This window comes from Chinchilla lanigera, unplaced genomic scaffold (genome assembly GCF_000276665.1).
Source record: "Chinchilla lanigera isolate Chin_1 unplaced genomic scaffold, ChiLan1.0 scaffold00078, whole genome shotgun sequence".
NCBI lineage: Eukaryota > Metazoa > Chordata > Mammalia > Rodentia > Chinchillidae > Chinchilla > Chinchilla lanigera.
In genome coordinates this window covers 7,945,303-7,963,818 of record NW_004955479.1, presented here as the reverse complement: position 1 = coordinate 7,963,818, position 18,516 = coordinate 7,945,303, and the positions used below count along the sequence as shown (strand labels likewise).

The 18,516-nt window shown below is 38.9% G+C and overlaps 1 protein-coding gene across 5 annotated transcripts in view; it reads left to right on the top strand.

Annotated features, from left to right (window-relative positions):
• Grm8 (glutamate receptor, metabotropic 8) overlaps positions 1–18,516 on the top strand; it is a 759,406-nt gene that overhangs the window by 316,124 nt on the left and 424,766 nt on the right. For all 5 annotated transcript variants that reach the window (XM_005402350.1, XM_005402351.1, XM_005402349.1 and 2 more), the window contains exons 4-6: positions 10,534–10,669; positions 11,480–11,634; positions 12,310–12,447. In XM_005402350.1, coding sequence (XP_005402407.1) covers positions 10,534–10,669; positions 11,480–11,634; positions 12,310–12,447 — 429 coding nt within the window. The remainder of the gene's footprint in view (positions 1–10,533; positions 10,670–11,479; positions 11,635–12,309; positions 12,448–18,516) is intronic.

The window sequence follows — 18,516 nt, the reverse complement described above, 5'->3', positions numbered from 1 at the left end:
GGTATATGCCTTACTCCAAATGATTGTTTGGCTAAAACATAATAATCTTTATGCTGTTCATTCCCTCTACCTTACAGAAGGTCAGCCCCTTTTGCATATCTCTTGAAATGCTACTTTGAGCAAAGACCCCACATTAAAGCCAACACAAGAGTTTAGGTAATGGCTATGTGTAGGCCAAGCTATTGCTTGGGACTGAATAGAAGAAGGCTCATGGTTTGCGATCACTGACAGAGTTGTTAAGGTACTCTTGAGAATGCCCTATGTAAAGAAGGTGCTTGGAAATGACATAACATTCTACACAAATATAGATGCAAAAATGTTTTGCTTTTTTCTAAATGAAGGTAATTTTAAGATGTGGATATGCCTATCTCTTTATTAAATTCCACAAAGCTTGAAAGAAGTGCTTCTCATTTCTTATTTATTATATAGCCAATGAATGTCCAGAAGTGTTACAATTCACTAGAGTCTAGTTATGCACTGACATTTGAACTCTATGGGATCAGAAGCTTTTTATATGCTGTTAATTAGTGTCATCCCTTGTGTAAAAGTGTTTGCCATGCAGTATGGACACAATCTGTAGAATAGGTGAGGAAGAATAGATAACAATGAACGTCCACTCTCCCTGTGTAGGTAACTTCATTGATTAATTTCTAAATGGACTTACTTATTCTTCACTCAAAGCCAAATTTCTTTCTCCTTTTTTTGCTCCAATGAGTAAAAGCTTATCCTTGATCCAGTGCTATCTTTGGCATCATGATTTTCCCAGGCACGAGCTGGAGAAGATGAGCTTTCTCTTCGCTCGGAGGTTGCTCTGGTTGGGCATTTGAGCATGGAGCGGGAGGTGGAGTCCTTCCTGTCACCTTGTGTACACCAGTATCTGGGAACCTACTTTGAATGCCAAAATAAATAAATAAATACCCTAAATCACTCCCAAATGCAGATGCACCTAGAACATGAATAAAAAGCATTTAAACTTAGTTAGTGTTCCTTATTGTTTTACTTTATACATCTTCTGCCTGTTGTTCACTACCCCAGATTCTCCTGGACAGGGGGGCCTGCTCCCTTGATGTGAGTCTGTCTACTTTGTCTCTTTCCTTTTCTCTTCATTCCCCGGGGCTAGTTCTCTTCTCACTCTCTTCCCTCCCAGGTTTTCTCCTTTTGTTTTTCTTGCTTTTCAAATTCCTTCCCTGAGTCTTTGCCACCTACTTTGCCCATGTCTCCTAGGCGTTTCCAGTCACGGGGTTAGGATTTTTATTTTTAACAATTTATAACAACTGTGTTTTCTTTGAGAGGGTACACAATGACGAATGTTACCGAACTCTTATAGCAACCTGTATGGGCAGCATCTCCTCAATCTTTGGGAGGGGATAGAGGAACAGGGAAGTCACATAACTTAGGAACTACCACAGAGCTGGTAAGAGAAGGGGCACAATTTGGAGTCAGAAGTTGGAGCCCAGAAAAAAAGATTTGTTCCTGCCACACCACCCTTCCTCTGAGCAGACCTCTGCTCTGGTGAGTAGTGGCCATGAGAGAGCCCACTGTGTGCCCTGCCCATGTGAACTGAAGATGACACAGCTCATCTCCAGGGCATCAGCATCTCTCTGAAGGTAGGCACAGAGGCAGGCAAGAGAGTGACCTCTGCGCCAGTGCTTTCTATAGTGGATCCTCCCTGCTGCTGACTTGCAGGAGACATGTAAGTGTTGAGCTGTGTGCAGGCCTCTTCTGCACAGGGAGTTTTATCCCTGCATTACCTGGCTTCTTAGAGTCCCTGTAAATCTGCCTGGCACTTGATAGAGGAAACAGTATAAAATACTTGAGAGCAAAAGTGAGAGAGAAAATAAACACAGAATTAAGTGTGATTTTACTCTTTTAATCTATGATTGTAGAGATGACACTTTTCCTTCACAGTGATGAGTGAGATAAATCTTCTTCTATAAAGTGCATTCGAGCTGACAAAACTCATACAGTTTCATCATGTTGTGCACTTCCCTGCTAATTCCCAGTTGTACATCACATGAGGAAGTGAAAATATTGTTACATGAGGCGTGATTACACTTATTTGAACCTTAGAACAAATTTTATTCAACTGCTGCTAAAGGGCCATTGCATTACTTGGAATTGTTATTTTACTTATGTGTCCAGAAAGGTGGAAAGAAAAGATGCCAGAATGGAGGATTTGTATGCTTTTATTATATTTAAAAGGTGATTATTTTGTTTTGCTCCATTGCTATCATCTGAAAGTACAAAGATAAGAAATAATTAAGTAATTGAGGGACTTTATCGCTTTCTATTAGATTAGAATGGTCAATATAAGCAATTATGGTCAGCTTAAAATGCTAACCAATCATTTTCAGTCAGTAGTTTAGTTTTTCTCTTTAACAACAGATAAAATAGTAATTGTGTTTGCATATATGTGCACCCAACCCAAGTCTGTCATATGGATCTAGTGAGTTGTATACAACCGGAGACCTGATCAGATTTACATAGGAGATAATTTGATGGAAATTGTGAACCAACTTGAAACACTGACAATAATCATGCTTTTTAACAATTACATTTAGTATTCTCTATCCAGCTTTGCAAGTAATTCCATCCTAATAAGTTAATCCTCAATTTCTTTCTCAGGTGGAACTTTGTGCTGTGGCATTGTTTTTTGTTTGATTTCCCTCCTACTGCATTATTAATAGAGATTTTTGTCTTAAAAAAACCCAAATTCTTTATCCTTTTAAATTGTTTTAACAAAACTTCTTTGTTGAAATACCAGTTGTTTTAAGGTTCTAATTCTCTTATCTGTGTATGTGACAATCCTGGTTTTGTACTGTTCCTAGAGATTGCCTTTCTTTGTGTAATAAGACTCCTTGGGAAAAGAGTTTTAACATTGCACAATAAAATTCTATTAATTGTTCAACTTATGCTATCATTTCAGAGATTCAGTGTCTTTACTTCTCTATAAATTTCAGTCAGCATATACTGGGAATCCCCCTTCATCAGCCCTAGTCAATGAGGAACCTGTGGTCCCTGACACTGGCAGAGTTTTAGGCTGGCAGCCCTCAGCATTCAGCCCCTTGAGGGTTGTTCTGACTGCAGAGAGCCTCCTTGTTCATAGCCACCTTCTTTCCTTCCCAGGGTGGCCCATACAATGGCCAATTGTATTATTCAGGGTTCTCTAGAGAAACAGCACAAACTCCATAGAGTATATGCATATATATGAAGAGATTAATTGTAAGAAGTAGTATGTGCGGTCATGGATTCTCACAAGTGCCATGATCTGCCATTTGCAAGTTGGAGAACCCACACTATAGTTCTACTGCCTGAAAGCCAGAAGCACTGAGGGCAGGAGAAGACCACTGTTTAGTTCAAGCAGATGGATTAAGTTGATTTGCAGTCTTACTCATTTTTTGTTCCATTCTGGCCTTTGTTGGATTGAGTGATGCCAGCTACACAAGGGAGGACCATCTGCTTTACTCAGTTCATCAATTTAAACACTAATCTTTTCTAGAAACAACCTTACAGACACACCAGCAATAATGTTTAGCTAGCTGTCTGGGAAGCCTGTGGCCCAGTCAAGTGGACTCATAAAATGGATCATACTGATTGGAATGGAAATTCATGCTTGGCCTTTGTGGCCTGTTTCAAAACAACTTTGAGTGCCATTCCAGTCTCAGAAGTCCCTGTGGTGCTGGAGGCCTGCCATTGGGTCCAAGCCAGTTATACTTCCTCTCTGGCCAGCTCTGATTCTTCCTGAACCTCGTCATGGTAGATGCCAAGGGCAAATGTCATGCTTTTCAAACTCTCTATAAGAATTTGTTCCTGGGGGCTGGGGATTTAGCTCAGCAGCGCAGAGCTTGCCTGGCAAGCGTGAGGTCTTGAGTTCGATTCCCAGTACTGGAAAAAAAAGGAAGAAAAAAAAACAAAGAATTTGTTCCTGGTGAGCCCAACATTAAACTGTGCTATCTTAACACTTTAGGATTCTGGCTCTTAATAAGGTTCTGCAAATGTTTAAATAAAATGTGCTGTTTCCACAAAAAAACCTTTAATTGTTTACACCATTAATCATTTAAAACTTCTTACTATTCTTTTACTCTTTTAAAGAGTTAAACACTAAAATTTGACCCAAATCTTGGAAATATTGATGGGCTCTCTTTGGAAGAAGACTTGGAGCCTAGGGATAGGAGTTCAGGGATTGATAAATGAGTGTAATTAATTTTCCTTATTTTTTCACCTTGAAATTGTCCCCACTAAATACAGTAATTTTTGATTATCATAGGCAAGTGAAAAAATGCTACTTCTCAGAACTTAAGATATTTCATAATTTTTGCAAAGAATGGTGATAGGTTCTAAAAGGAGATCTGTTGAAAATCCCATATTTTAGGTCGAAAGATCAACTGCCTCCCTGCTGCAGTGTGGGAGCTGATACTTGCCTGGTTATGATTATTATTAGTATTAACAGTAATAATATTTGCCGCATTCATCTAAAACTTTACTCTTTTTAATTGGATCTTCACCAGACCCCTGGGAGATATTATGAATCTTTTCACAGAGATGAGAAAAGTGAGAAATGAGAGACTTGTTTGAGGTCACACTGTCCATGCCCTCGGGGCTTCTGACGCCAAGTCCGATTCCTTCCCTACTCTGCTCTCTCTTTGCATTAGCAAAACGACACATGCAACATGTTCCAGACTGGTTGTCTTCCATTAGCTCATTCCCCATGAATCTCAGTTTTATAAAGGGGTAAAAATTCTGAGATGACATTGTTTACAAATCTGCCCTTCTGTCATTTGTAGGAACAAATTATATTGCCATTCTACAGCTGAATACAACAAGGCCTAGGTAGTATTCTAGTGCACTGAATAATAAAAAACCATTATGGGAGACAGAACCTGTTTCAGTGGATATTGCCTCTGAATTATCAGTGTCCATTCAAACATTTCTTTTGATGACACTTATTTTAAAACACATACGCAGTTGATTGTTTCTCTTCTTGACTGAAAGGTCTGTGAAAGCACAACTGTCTCATTTCTATTTCTCTATCATAGCAAGAGTTATCACAAGTCTTGCATCTATTCACTCAATAGCAGTACATGTGAAAGACAGGACCATAGTCCTGGAGTTTGAGTGGATAAGAGGGGAAAAGTTAAGAAAAAAAACCTACAACAGTACAAAAATACAATTATTGTGGCTGTTGCAGTGCAAAAGTAAAGTAGAAAACAGACCTCAGGATATTCTTTTGAGGACATACATTTACAGAAATGATTGGAAAGTTTTTAGGGTTGACTAGCTATAGGATAAAGAGGTTTAAGTCACTTCTGTAATCCACATGAGTCCTAAGTATCATAATTAAGTTCTTAATACTCAATAGAAGTACTGTGTTTATGTAGTTGTCAATTAGATTTACAAGGGACAACCTGCTGGGTTTTTTAAATGAGTCTTTAAATTTGCTTTATTTTATTCATGAAGTATTTGCAGCCAGGGAACCACTAAGATATCCATATAGTCAATTATGGGTAGGCAAGATGATGGGAAAAGTTTAGAGTTAGAACCAGATAGCTCTGTCTTTGAACCTCCGTCCCAGCTTCTCCCCAACTGGTATCACCCCTGTTCTGTTTCCTCACTGGAGATCACTGACAGTACCATCCTTGGAGTGCTGCCCTTACACATGAGTGCCATGAGAGGAGATGGGAGCGGGAAGAATTACAACTGGGGTCTGAGTACACAAAAAGTGTTCATTTCAGCATGGGATCTTTAATTATTGTTAAGTAATCAAAAGGAGGAAAACTACACAGACTACAAGGAAACCAGACAGGAAATTTTGGAAAACAATCCATTATAAATTCTGCCATACACTATTTTTCCCTTAAGTGCTAAGCTTTAAAAATTGATTTTTGGCAAAATAGCAAAGTTAGAGTCAGTTGAATTATATACAATAAGTAGTGTTGCAGAATAGGATATGGAAAAATGGATGCAGTGGACAAATTCTTTGATGAAGGCCAGCTCCTCTTCCTCTCGCCTGCTTCTTAAAGGCAGTTTCTTTAAGAAGTCAAACAATAGATGTTAAGTATTGTATGGAAGACTTACTTTGATTAGGAATCAATGTTTGAATTTCACTGGATTTTAAGCTAATTTTAACAGGATATATGACCCCTTATTAGTATGAAGTCACAGGACTATTTGGGAGGATGTCATTTATCATTCATTAATGCATTTTGGTATATCTCTTATTATCTTTCATTGTTATTTAATTTTACACTCATGTTTGACTCGTCTTATGGCCACATCTTGTCAGTCAATTATCTTATAAGACTGCTGAGGACAGGCAATCTTTAATTACCTCTAACTCCTGAAACATAGTAGACCATGAGTGCTTATGAATGTATTACTGGCTTTTTAAGTGATGTGAAGATAGGCAGTGAGAATGTGTTTCAAGGGTAAGGAGAACAAGCTAATCTTCTATCTCCAGTCACTTGAGAAGCAATCAGCCTAGAACTTAATAAAATACTTGGAAGGCACTGAACAGCAAGATGCCATGTGGAGCATGATCTCTAAGGTATTTGTTTATCTGAAATCAATTAATTGTGCAGTGTCTTTTTCCTGGGAAATACAAATTGACCACACTGACAAATATAAGTTGAGGAAAAGAAATAGAAAAATGTGAAATAGGTATAGACTATTCTAAAAATCCCACCTAGCTAACTCAGCCTTTTACAAACAAAAATGTCCAATAGTTCCTTAGTGAATAAATCAATCAATGGGGTCAGACTTGATTGCCTGTTTGCCTCATCTGAAATAGTCATAATAAAACGTTCCTAATTTTCAATGCTTTTAGCTCTAGAGCCACTAGTCACTTCAGAACAATACTCAGGATATAGCATGTATTTAATGGGATGCTTAAGTAATCATGACAATTTAATTAAGAGGGCAGTCATTTGGAAACAGCTTTTGTTCCCTAGAGAGTGTTAAAGTTTTGGTGTTGCATTTCTACCATTTACGTAATTTTTGCACTCACTGTGGTTTATTTGTTGGTTTATAAAGACATTACATATAGTTTTCAGCATACCTCTGAAATTCGCTCCCATGTATTTTTTTTAGAATATGCAATCACTCCTTCCCAGACCCATGCACTAGCTGCCTCTTCAAAGCAAGTGATTTGCTCAGAGCTTCATACTGTCTTATTGTTGATTTAAATATCAATCACCTAACGTATCTGCACCTGGCAAATTGTAATTGCATTTCTCTTTTCTCTCCTTGGCTCCGGCCCTCTTTTTCAGTTTGATATTCCATGGGTATTTTGAAGGCAACCTGCCTTGAATTAAAATCATTCTTTTCTCCACTACATGCCCGCTCATCCTCTTGTATTTCCTCCTTATTTGATGGCATCATCACCTAACTGGTCACGAAGGCCAAATCCTTGGAGTCATATTTAGTGGTTCCATGTTGCTTCACTACTTATAGCAAATCAACACAAAACCCCTTTGATTCTAACTTAGGAAAGTCTACCTGATCTCCATGCGCTCCTGCCCAGCATCAGCAACATTGCCTTAATCAATTCCCACTGCCAGCTCTGGTAACCTCCTAACTTGGCTCCTGATCCCCCTTTCTTTCCACTTTGGATTGACATCCACATCAGCAATTCTCATCCACTTTCCTGCCACAAAATGCTATGGTCATATGTGAGACATTTTCCTATGGGACATTCAGGACTTGATGAAGTGGAAATATTTAGTAAGAAATTTAAATACTTCATTTAAAATCTTCCATAGACCCTACAAGTGCATGTGTGCTTTGGCCCCTGCCTACCTACCTCACATCTCAGTCTTACACTTGTGTTTCTCCCTCACTTATTCAATCTACTGGCTTTTTCTCACCCTTTCCCACACTATTCTCTACCATTCTTTCACCTTTCTTTAAAATAACTTATTTTTTATTCTTACATGTTTGCAGTACATAAACGGTTACATTTGTTATGGGGAGTTGGCACATGTACACAGCACATCTTAATTCTTTTTCAATCCCCTTTCCCTCCTCTGCCTCTCTTGGTCCCCTTCCATTTTGCCATCTCTTGGTCCCCTTCCATTTTGCAAAAGATCCCTGTATTGTTTTACTTTGCTGTTTAATTATTTATACGTTGGTTTTCTCGTATAAGAGAAAACATGCAATATTTCGGCTTGTGTATCTGATTTATTTCACTTAGCATTGTGGTCTCAAGGTGCATCCATTTTCCTGCAAATAACTCAAATTTATCCTTCTTTATCGTTTTGACATCAGCTAACCTATTTCACTTTAGGGTAGCTTTTCCTGAATTTTCCTCCTTATAAGGTTTATCACAATTCATAATTATATATTTAATGTTATTTGCATTAAGCTTAAATCACCCACAATATTTCTAAACTCTGTGAAGGCAGAAACCATCCATTAGATCACCATGTCTATGTCCATTGCATCTACAGTCCCCACATTGTGGATGAACCTGGATACTCAATAAATATTAGCAGAGAAATGAATCAATCCCCACAATTATTAGTGGTCTATCAGTAGGCTAGCTAACTACAGGGAGCAGCATGGCTCAATCTGTGGATTGTGAACCATTTGTATGCCTGAAGAGCATATCGTAAGATTAATAAGAGTATTTCTATTAGAGACACTTTTGAGTGTTCTCAAACTTATAAGAAAAATAAGCCTTCAGTATTCAAACTCTGTTAGTTATACCTTATTACCGTATACATTAGGTCTGATTGCACAGGCTGGAGACCCACTGTCAGCTACCAGACATTTCTTCTTTGTATGCCTACTTCAGGTTTCTTCCTAGGACATAAAATAAAGCTCACTGTGTAATTTTTCTGTTTATGACCTTTTAATGCATTCTTATCCTTTTCAGGATAAAACCTAAATTATTTGAGGCCTTAGCCCACTCAGACTGCTGGAATCAATGACTGTAGTTTTACAGACAACTAAACTTTCCTTCATGTAGTTCTGGAGCCTGCAAGTCCAAGATGAGCAAGACTGGGCTGAATTCTGGTGTGGGCTGTCTTCCCTGTTCATAGATAGCTGTTGGTTTGGGGTGTCCTCGCATGGACAGTTTATGGGAGCTCTCTGGACTCTTTTAAATAAAAGCTCTAATCTCATTCATAAGGGTGACAGTGTCAGGACCTATCCCCTTCCTGAAATCTCACCACCTAATACCATCACACTAGGGATTAAGGTTACACTTACAAATATTCAGTCTACAGCAGCTGACATGACTATAATGTCATTCTCAATTTGGGTCTGTTGTTTTTTTGAACCTTAGGCCTAGTCAGTTTCTGCTATAAGCATGATCAAGTGAGGCCCTTCAAGTGAGGGCTCTATAACAAGTGTTCCACAAATCCAGAGCTTTTAAGCACTTTTATTATCCTTCCTCTGTGCCCTGACTATGTGGTATAGTGTAATTTGTCATATATTCCCTGATAATTTATTGTAATGCCTATTTTCCAGACAAGATAGTATCTCCTGATTTAGATTATATGCATAGTTTCAAGCCCAGTGCATAGCACACAATGACATCCAACGATAGATGAATGACTGAGTGTATTCCCAATTGTTTGGAAGTAAAAATGTCTTTGAAACAATGCTATAAATGGTGATTTAATTCTCAGATGACTCTAAAAAGCAATTTAAACCATACTGTAATTGAAACCTATTGCTAATACTGAGTTCTCTTCTAGTATCAGAATATACTATCTCTCAGCTCCACTGTAGTTGGAGAACTTTCTCCTTCCACAGCCCAGAGGCATATGGAAACAATTATTATTATTATTATTATTACTACTATTATTAGAGTGACTATGTAGGACAGACTGGCCCTGAAACTTCAGTCCTCTTGCCTCAGCCTCCCCAGTGCTGGGGTTGTAGATGTATACCAGTTAATGCAAAGATCTTTTCTGAACTTTAAGATATTTTCTAAATCTTTTCTTTAGCCTCTCATTTTTTCAGAAGGAGAGGTCAGTTGATTCCCTTTCTTCCTCTTTTCCTCCCTTCCGCCCTCTCTCTCTCTACCTCCCTTTCTCCCCCTGTCCCCATTTGACTTCCTTTTTTCCTTCCTTCCTTCCTTTATTCTTTCCTCTTTCCTTTCTTTTTGCCATGACAGAGGATGGAATTTTACCATTTTGAGTTTTGTGGTGGAGACATAGGTCAACTGAGGTTTTGTGTCTTGGAGACTCACCAGTTTCTTCCACAGCCTTTAAGACTTTGCCTCATTGACATGGTTGTACTGATGCATGAGACCTTTGCTGCAATACTTTTAACAGGGAAATGAAATCAACATTAAATGAAGTTTACTAATAGCTAAGGGTAGCAAAACTCATCTATGATTAAGAAACTGGTGTCATTCGATGCATGTATTATAAAGCAAATGATTCATTTTGATAGGTGAGAATGACAAATATTTTGAGAAGCTGTGTCCTCTACTGAATGATGTGCTCTGATAAAGTAGTTAATTTCACTTGTATTAAGTTTTCATTAAGTAAGTGCTCTTTCTGAATTATCTCTTTTTTTAAATAGGTGGTGTTTGCATTGCTCAATCACAGAAAATCCCACGTGAACCAAGACCTGGAGAATTTGAAAAAATTATCAAACGGCTGTTAGAAACACCTAATGCTCGTGCAGTGATTATGTTTGCCAATGAGGATGACATCAGGTGTTGATTACTTTTTCTTCTGTATAAAGGGTCAGATTCATGCCCCGCATCCTTGTCAAACATATTTCATGTTCCATGAAAACGCTTGTGAGATTTCACCAGAATTGCTAAGTTTCTCTGTAATTCAGACTGCTTTCCACAGTACACAAAACAGACTTGCAGTTTCCACATAGAGGATGCCTATCGAGTAAAACTTGGGAGTGTATAAGATGAGATAAATAAGGATGACAGACAGAGTGCTGGGAATGAGGTTAAGGAGAAGGCTAATTAACATGTGCTGAAGTTAAAACCTCTGCTGTATTTCCTTCAGGAGTTGATAAGACTTCAACAGTTAGAATGATTGACTAATTGTTTAACAGTAACCTACTGAGTATATTTAACTTCCTAAAACTGGTTGTCGTCATCTGCTTTCGGTTGCAATAACTGAATACCGCAGACTGAGTAATTTAAAAATAAAGGAAGATGTTTTTAGCTTATGATTCTGGAAGCCAGAACATGTAACTGGAATCTGCATGGCATTTGGGGAGGGCCAAGCCATGACATGGTGGAGAGCATCACCTGGCCAGATCTTGCTTGCTTCTCTTCCTTCACTTAGGAAGCCACTAACATTGCCACCCTCATCTTAGCTAAACTCAGTTACCTGTCAAGAACTGCGTCTCCAACCCAACCATGTGTGACCTTGGGGAGTAAGTTTCCATGATATAGGAAACTCAGGCAACACGTTCAGTCAGATCATAGCAGTCTTAGAACATTTAAAATTGTAGTGCTTCTTGATAAATGCAGTGTGTTTGTTTCTTTTTTTTCCTATAGGAGGATATTGGAAGCAGCGAAAAAATTAAACCAAAGTGGACATTTTCTTTGGATTGGCTCAGATAGCTGGGGATCCAAAATAGCACCTGTCTATCAGCAGGAGGAGATTGCAGAAGGGGCTGTGACAATTTTACCCAAAAGAGCATCGATTGATGGTAAGGATGCACCATGGGGATATTTGTTTTATGCAGATTGGATGAAAACTTGAAGGCAGAGCTGGAGTATCTGAATAAAATGGAATAAAATGAGTATTGTTGACTCCAAACAGAATTTTATCTCTATTGATGGAAGTGTTAATACAGTGACTGTGTGGCCCAGCAGATAATGTAATGGGTACTCTTTTGTGTTTTATATGGTCCTGCTTCCTTTTTTTTTTGGAACTGGGAATCAAACTCATGATCTCACACTTGCCAGGCAGGTGCTGTGCCACTGAACTACATCCCCGGGCCTCTTCTTCCAAGGGGATTGTAACGTGATTGGAGGAAAAGCACTTGATTTATAAAAAGTGAATACCTGGTGTGGGGCTGACCCTTTCGATAAACAAATGCAAGAGAAAAAACTTGGAGCCTTCCTGACACCAGTTGGTCTCTAATATATTTTCCAATGATCTTGACAGTGAGTCAGACTCCTTTCCCATAGTGTTAAATCCCCAGCAGGGTGCTAGAGGGTGTCATCTACTGAGTCTCCTTGACATTGCTGTAAAAGGATCCTTATGTCTGGACTATTTTATTACATATATTGATCACAACATAACGTCTGTTCAAAAGTTTTGGTAATATTTATTGTGCTTTTGGAAGCATATTAAAATATTCCTTTCTTCTTTAAAATAGGATTTGATCGCTACTTTAGAAGTCGAACACTTGCTAATAATCGAAGAAATGTATGGTTTGCAGAATTTTGGGAGGAGAATTTTGGATGCAAGTTAGGATCACATGGAAAAAGAAACAGTCACATAAAGAAATGCACAGGTATCCATTTCCATATTTTCCTTGGTACATTTGTCAGCATTATCTGATAAACGATGTTTCCTGTATGAGTAATGTTGAGGGTTTTTTCTATTTCCTTGTGTGTCTCTTGTTATGGTTTCTCATCAAAGCCGACTGTGTCCTTACTGCTCTTTCAGTGCACTTAGTTTGCTCACTGGTTCTTACTATCAATCAACAAATATTATTGAACTCGTGTACAGCGCTGTAGTATTTCGGTTCTGTTTAAGTAACATTAAGTGTCTATTTTGGGGGTAGGACTTTATTAATTTTGATGAGGTATAGATAAGAGTTGGTATTGCTCTCTAGGAGTTAAAATGTAGTGAGAATGATGACTCACATGTTACTATAATGACAATATTTTTCAACTATTTCAATCCATATCCCTATATGCTTTATTTTTTACCCTACCATGGCAGCTTTTCTGGAGTGGTTCTTATGTTTCAATGCTCTACTTTCTGTCATTTATACTTAATAATGATACTGGATACCCTTTTGATAAATAAAACTGTATTGTTTGAAATAAAATGTGGAATTAAAAAAAAATTCCTTATCTGTGAATAGTAACCTTAGCAAGGTTGCAGGTACAAGAACAACATATACAACCATCTTTACCAAACTAACACATTGAAAATAATATATAAGGAGAACTGATTACAGCTGGATGAAAAAATGTAAAATATTAGGATAATTTTAGTAAAGATGCAGAAAATCCTCTACATTAAAACCTACAGAATCCCAACCTGCTGGAACATGTTTACTGACCCTCCTTTGCCTCATTCCTCACCCAGACATTTTGATATAGCCTCCTTTCCCTCTACCATACTTCCTTTGGAAATCATTGATCAAATAAGAGAAGTAATATGCTAATTGCTAGAGCATTCACACAGTCAGAGAGAAGATGGAAATGAGAAAATAGGTGTCATACAGGGAAGGGATCTGACTTTAGGTTTGCTATGTGCCTGGCATTTCTCAGCAGTGCTGGTGAGTGGAGAAGGACAAGGTCTGTACCCAAGGGACTTTCATTTGGGTATTATGGGACATGGGGAGGACACCAAATAAGAAAGCTTGGAAATGAGCATATACTACCAGATATTGAGATATGCTTATCAGGAATGCAGTCAAGTAAAAGTGAAAGAGAGACTGAATAGAACTGGGAGAGGGGATGGCAATTAGTTTGTGTAATCTGAAGATGATTCACAGAGGAGGCTATGTTTAAGGTGAGACCTTGTCACCATGAGAAGTTGTCAGCCATGCGAAGATAGGTGGCTGCACATTCCAGGACCGAGAGACCAAATGAGCCCCTTTTGTTCAAAGTACAGAAAAAACAGACCTGGGAATCTGGAGTGAGAGTATCATGCTAGAAAGAGAGATTGATGGCAGAGGAAGCTAAAGATATAGGTTACAAGTGGTCTTGAAGTTCTTTGTGGAAGCTTCAGAGTCGATGAATTTGGACTTCATCCTACCTGTAGGACAGAGTGACATAGAGATTTTTAATCTACATAATTGCTCAGATACCTGTTTCAAGAAGAGTCTTCTGGCTAAAGTGTGAGGAGAACTGGGATTCAGGGGTAGAAAAGAGGCAGGTCAGCCAGGACCCATCCAGTAGGACCATCTATCTGCATCTATGCAAGTGCAGGTTAGACATGGGATACACACATAGTGTTTATAGTATATGGGAAATGATTACACTGGAGTGGGGATCGTAAGGGATAGAGGTTCTGAATGCTAAATTTCCATCGGTGTTGTCTAGGATATAAATGGTGATGTAATTAATTAGTTAACAGAGTAAACAGAAGAATTAATAGTAGGTGTTTGGGAACCAATTTGACTTGGGTTCTGACACAGGTCCATTGAACTGCCCAGCAGATGGCAGTATAAGGTCTGGGACCCCGCAAAGAGTTCACTGAGAATCCAAATAGGGGCATCATAGAGAGTCTTGGAAGGTTAAGACAAGAACAGAGATGCAGTTGCCATGGGGGCCCGAGAAAAGATGAGGAATAATGATGAAGAGCGGACCAAGAAAGAAGACTGAGAATGGTAGACTTGGGGGAGGGAGATGAAGTGAATCAGGATTGTCTCAGGCTCCAGTGACAAAGGTCTTAGAGTTGGAAAGCTGAAGAGAGGTAAGGCTGGGGGGAAAAGGGTATTATAGAGACACCCGAGTCAGGAGAGAGGAGGGGGATAAGAGAGAGGGAGAGAGAGAGAGAGGGAGACAGAGAGCAAATGAGAGGGAGAGAGGGAGAGAGGGAGAGAGAGAGAGAGAGAGGGAGAGAGAGAGGGAGAGAGGGAGAGAGAGGGAGAGAGAGAGAGAATGAGAGAGAGAGAGAATGAGAGAGAGGGAGAGAGAGACAGAGAGAGGGAGAGAGAGAGGGAGAATGAGAGAGGCACACAACAAGAGAGAGAGGAAGGAGTAGAGGAAACGATGCTGTTTCAAGAATCTTGGCAAAGAAAGAAAGTAGGTAAGGAAAGAAGGCAAGCTACAGAACAAAGCAAGATGAGAGGATTTTAAAGGTTAGGGCATGTCTGCACATGCTTTTAGATAAAAAGGAAGGAAGAGAAGCTCCTAGAGATGAAAGAGAAACTCAGTATCAGGATCTCAAGGAAACTTCTAGACAAGGCACTAAGAGGGCAGTGTTATCTCTGGTTTTAGTTTTTGGTTTTTGGTTTTAGCAGTGTTATCTCTGAACAGTGGGATTTCATTGAGGAAAAATACCCTCAGATATATATATATATATATAACCAGAGATGAAAATTCCATGATTAAATGCTAAATTCAGGTATAGATAGTAAAGAGGTTCAGCACATGTGTAAGTCCGAGCTGTAAAATCCCCGGTTTTGTAGAGGAGGGGTTTGATAACAAGAATTTGGGAGAGAGTATTCAAGATGAGGGAGGAGCTGTGTCCATAGGCCAAAAGCAGAGAGTAGGACGTGGCCTAGAGGACACCGAACAGCAAGGGGCCAGCAAGGGCCCGGCTCACTGGACATGCATGTTAGGGAAGAAGGGGAAATGAAGAGGAGCTGAGTTGTGGAAGGCATTTAACACTGGGAATAACGTGTGTTCTTCTCTGATCTATGTTTTTATACTGTTTAATTCTAAGTTCTGCACATTATTGTTTGGTCTCCTACAAATTAAAATCCTGTTGTTTAGACTGTAATAATGAAATGATAACAGTTGGTGGACAAACTTGTATATTTGTGTATGTGTGTGTATTTGTGTGTGTGTATATGTGTGTGTGAGTGTATACACATCTATGCCCTTGTCCTGTGTCCTGTGTCCTTGGTACTGATTTCATGCCACTGAGTATATACACATACATGCATACATATAAGAAACTCATAGGAAATGAGTTATTAACTGGTCATATAACCTTTCAATACATTTCAGAATAACCAGTTTCATTAAACTCATATTTTCCAGACAAATATATGACACAACTCTCGTTAGCGTCTGTAGATAGCAGGTACTAGATGCATACTATAGTTATAAACACTGAATCGGTTTCTTGTAGAATCCAGATTTTATAGCAGGTTTGGGTGTTGCTGTAATTGTAACAGTTTGTCCAATTAGAACTATTTCTAATGTGGTAAAAATGGTGTTTACTCCAAGATCTAGAGTAAACTCACCCCTAGGAAACTAGGTCAATAAAAAGATTTTCATGTAAATTCTGTTGTGGATTCCAAAAATATCTTGTCTCTGGGCAGAAAACAAATAAATAATAAAAAGTTCTAACTTATTTTTTGAAATAGTAAAAGATAAAAGTTTCCAGATAATAAGAGAAAACATTTATACCCCAAATTTCTATCACATTCAGTTGTCATCTCTTTTGGGGGAAGGAGGGAGTCAGCGAGGGAGGAAGGATGACCTAGAGAAATATGTAACTAAGAGGTAAATTTGTAGGCTATTCCTGAGTAAAAGTGCCCAACACATGAAAATTTTAAAATTTATCCTGAAAATGTACATCTTTAACCACTTACAATGAGAAAAAATAAAGGAATTCTTCGAGAGCAAGAGATCTTTATGGCCCTTTCCCACCACATATAAAGCATCATTCTTGGGTTACCTGTGTTCAGTACTATTTTACATTAGGCATTGGCTATCTGTGAGTGTATTTATTAACCTGCACTGGGGGCAATACCGGCAATATATTTACATGGATGCGGGAGTGCTTCTTAGCAGGGTTGTACTTCTGTCTTGCTAATTTTCAGCAGACAGAACGTTTTGAAGTTGTGAGAAGCATCCTCTTAACATTTTCTCAACTGAGATAGTTTTCTGAGAAGAGTCTCCCTTACAGTCTCAGGAAAGCTTTCAGAAAGATGTGATGGAACTGTGAAATTTTGATATGCTGGCCAAATTCCAAGTGAGGTAATTCTTACTATCCACTTAGCTATTTATGTAGTTATTATTGCTTCTGAGGGCCGCTGAGTTCTGAAAGCTACCACTACATAATCCTACTTAAAATTCCCTTTGTCTCGCTCAAGAACAGAAAAAGGGCTCTTTTAGACTCCTTATCAGCAGTGATGGGTGTTGTTTTATAGATGTTTGTCTGACCTTTTCCTCCCTTCCTCTCTCTTCCTACTCTGCTCTCAGCCCGCATTCCTTCAAGCTCCTCAGACTTGACACCCACAGACACCTTGAGCGTGTCTTCCTATTTCTCTGTCTTCACACATTTTTCACACACCTATTTCCCTAGTCAATCCTCCACTTCAGCTCCTCTTCCACTGATCCTGTTCACCACTTCCTTTTGTCTTTCTTTCCTTTTCTTTGATCTGTTCCTTATCTGACACTGTTTTTTCCAGCAAAGTTCTTACTGGGAGTGCAGACCTTTCCTTCACAGGCCATGCTGGCCTCTTTGAATAACTGTCAGTCCCATTCTGTCTTCTCTGGCCATCACCTGATAGTTAAATGTCAGTGTTGCAGGGACTAGTGTGTGTGGTTGAGCTCTCACCGCACAGACAGGCTCTCTGGGCTCACCCTGTGTCCTTTGCCTTCATTTCTCATGAATTCTAAATAGCTCTGCTCTTATCTAAACAACATCCTTTGGCCAACCCAATCAATCCAATTGGTTCCATATCCCACCTCTGAACCCTCCTTGGTTTCATTCATTCATTTATCATTTATTCACTTGTAGACTCATTTGAATAGTTCACCATGTGTTGGGGCACTATGCTATAGTGATGAAAACAAGCAACAGATTTCCCTTGACTTCTAGGAGCTCACAAAGACACACATTGCCTGGTGAATTGGAAGTCTTTCTCTGTCTGCTGAGCTTTAACCCTCAGTCAGGAGGTTGAGGCACTGTAGCTGAGCCTGTATACAACTGACACTCCAATATGAAATGGTGGTGAGCATATGCTACACAAAATGGCCTATTGATTCTTATTTATGATGATAGAAGTAGCGGTAATGGAAAAAGCAATGCACAAATATGTTTCATCCCGCAAACAAGCAATTTTGTCAGTGAACCAAATAACAGCTTCAATAATTAGCTCCTGGAAAGGCCTGCCAGTTTATCTCCTAGTGCCAGAGTAACTAGGTAACTTTTCAGGTGTAACTACCTCTTAGCCATCCTCAGTCTGCTTTGGAAGGCTGTAAAGTGTGGAAGCTTGTTCCCCTTCACCCAGACTCATGGATATACCATGAATGAATTGGGTAGTTAGCTAGGGGAATAGATTTCCACAATTTGATTTGATGACTCAGAATGAAAGGAAATCAAGATAAGCTTCCCTGAATTAAAATGTGTTGTGGCATCTCCATTTGTTCCCTGTCTACAGTGAAATTCTGGGAGGAAAAATGTCTTTACATTAGCACTGTGAGGTGGCCAGTGGCCCATATGTGCTTGTTCTTGGCACATAAAACAGCAAAAAATCCCAGAATGACTTGTTTATGCCATTTCTGATGTTTCATATTGAATTTCAATAGCTGTATCTGAAATGACAAAACAGGCATTGATTTCAGAATTTAGAGCTGGGATATAAAATTAAAATCATTCTTCCAGTTTCCTAGGTAAAGAAACTAGAAAGCAGAGTAGTGAGTTATTTAAAAAAAATAAC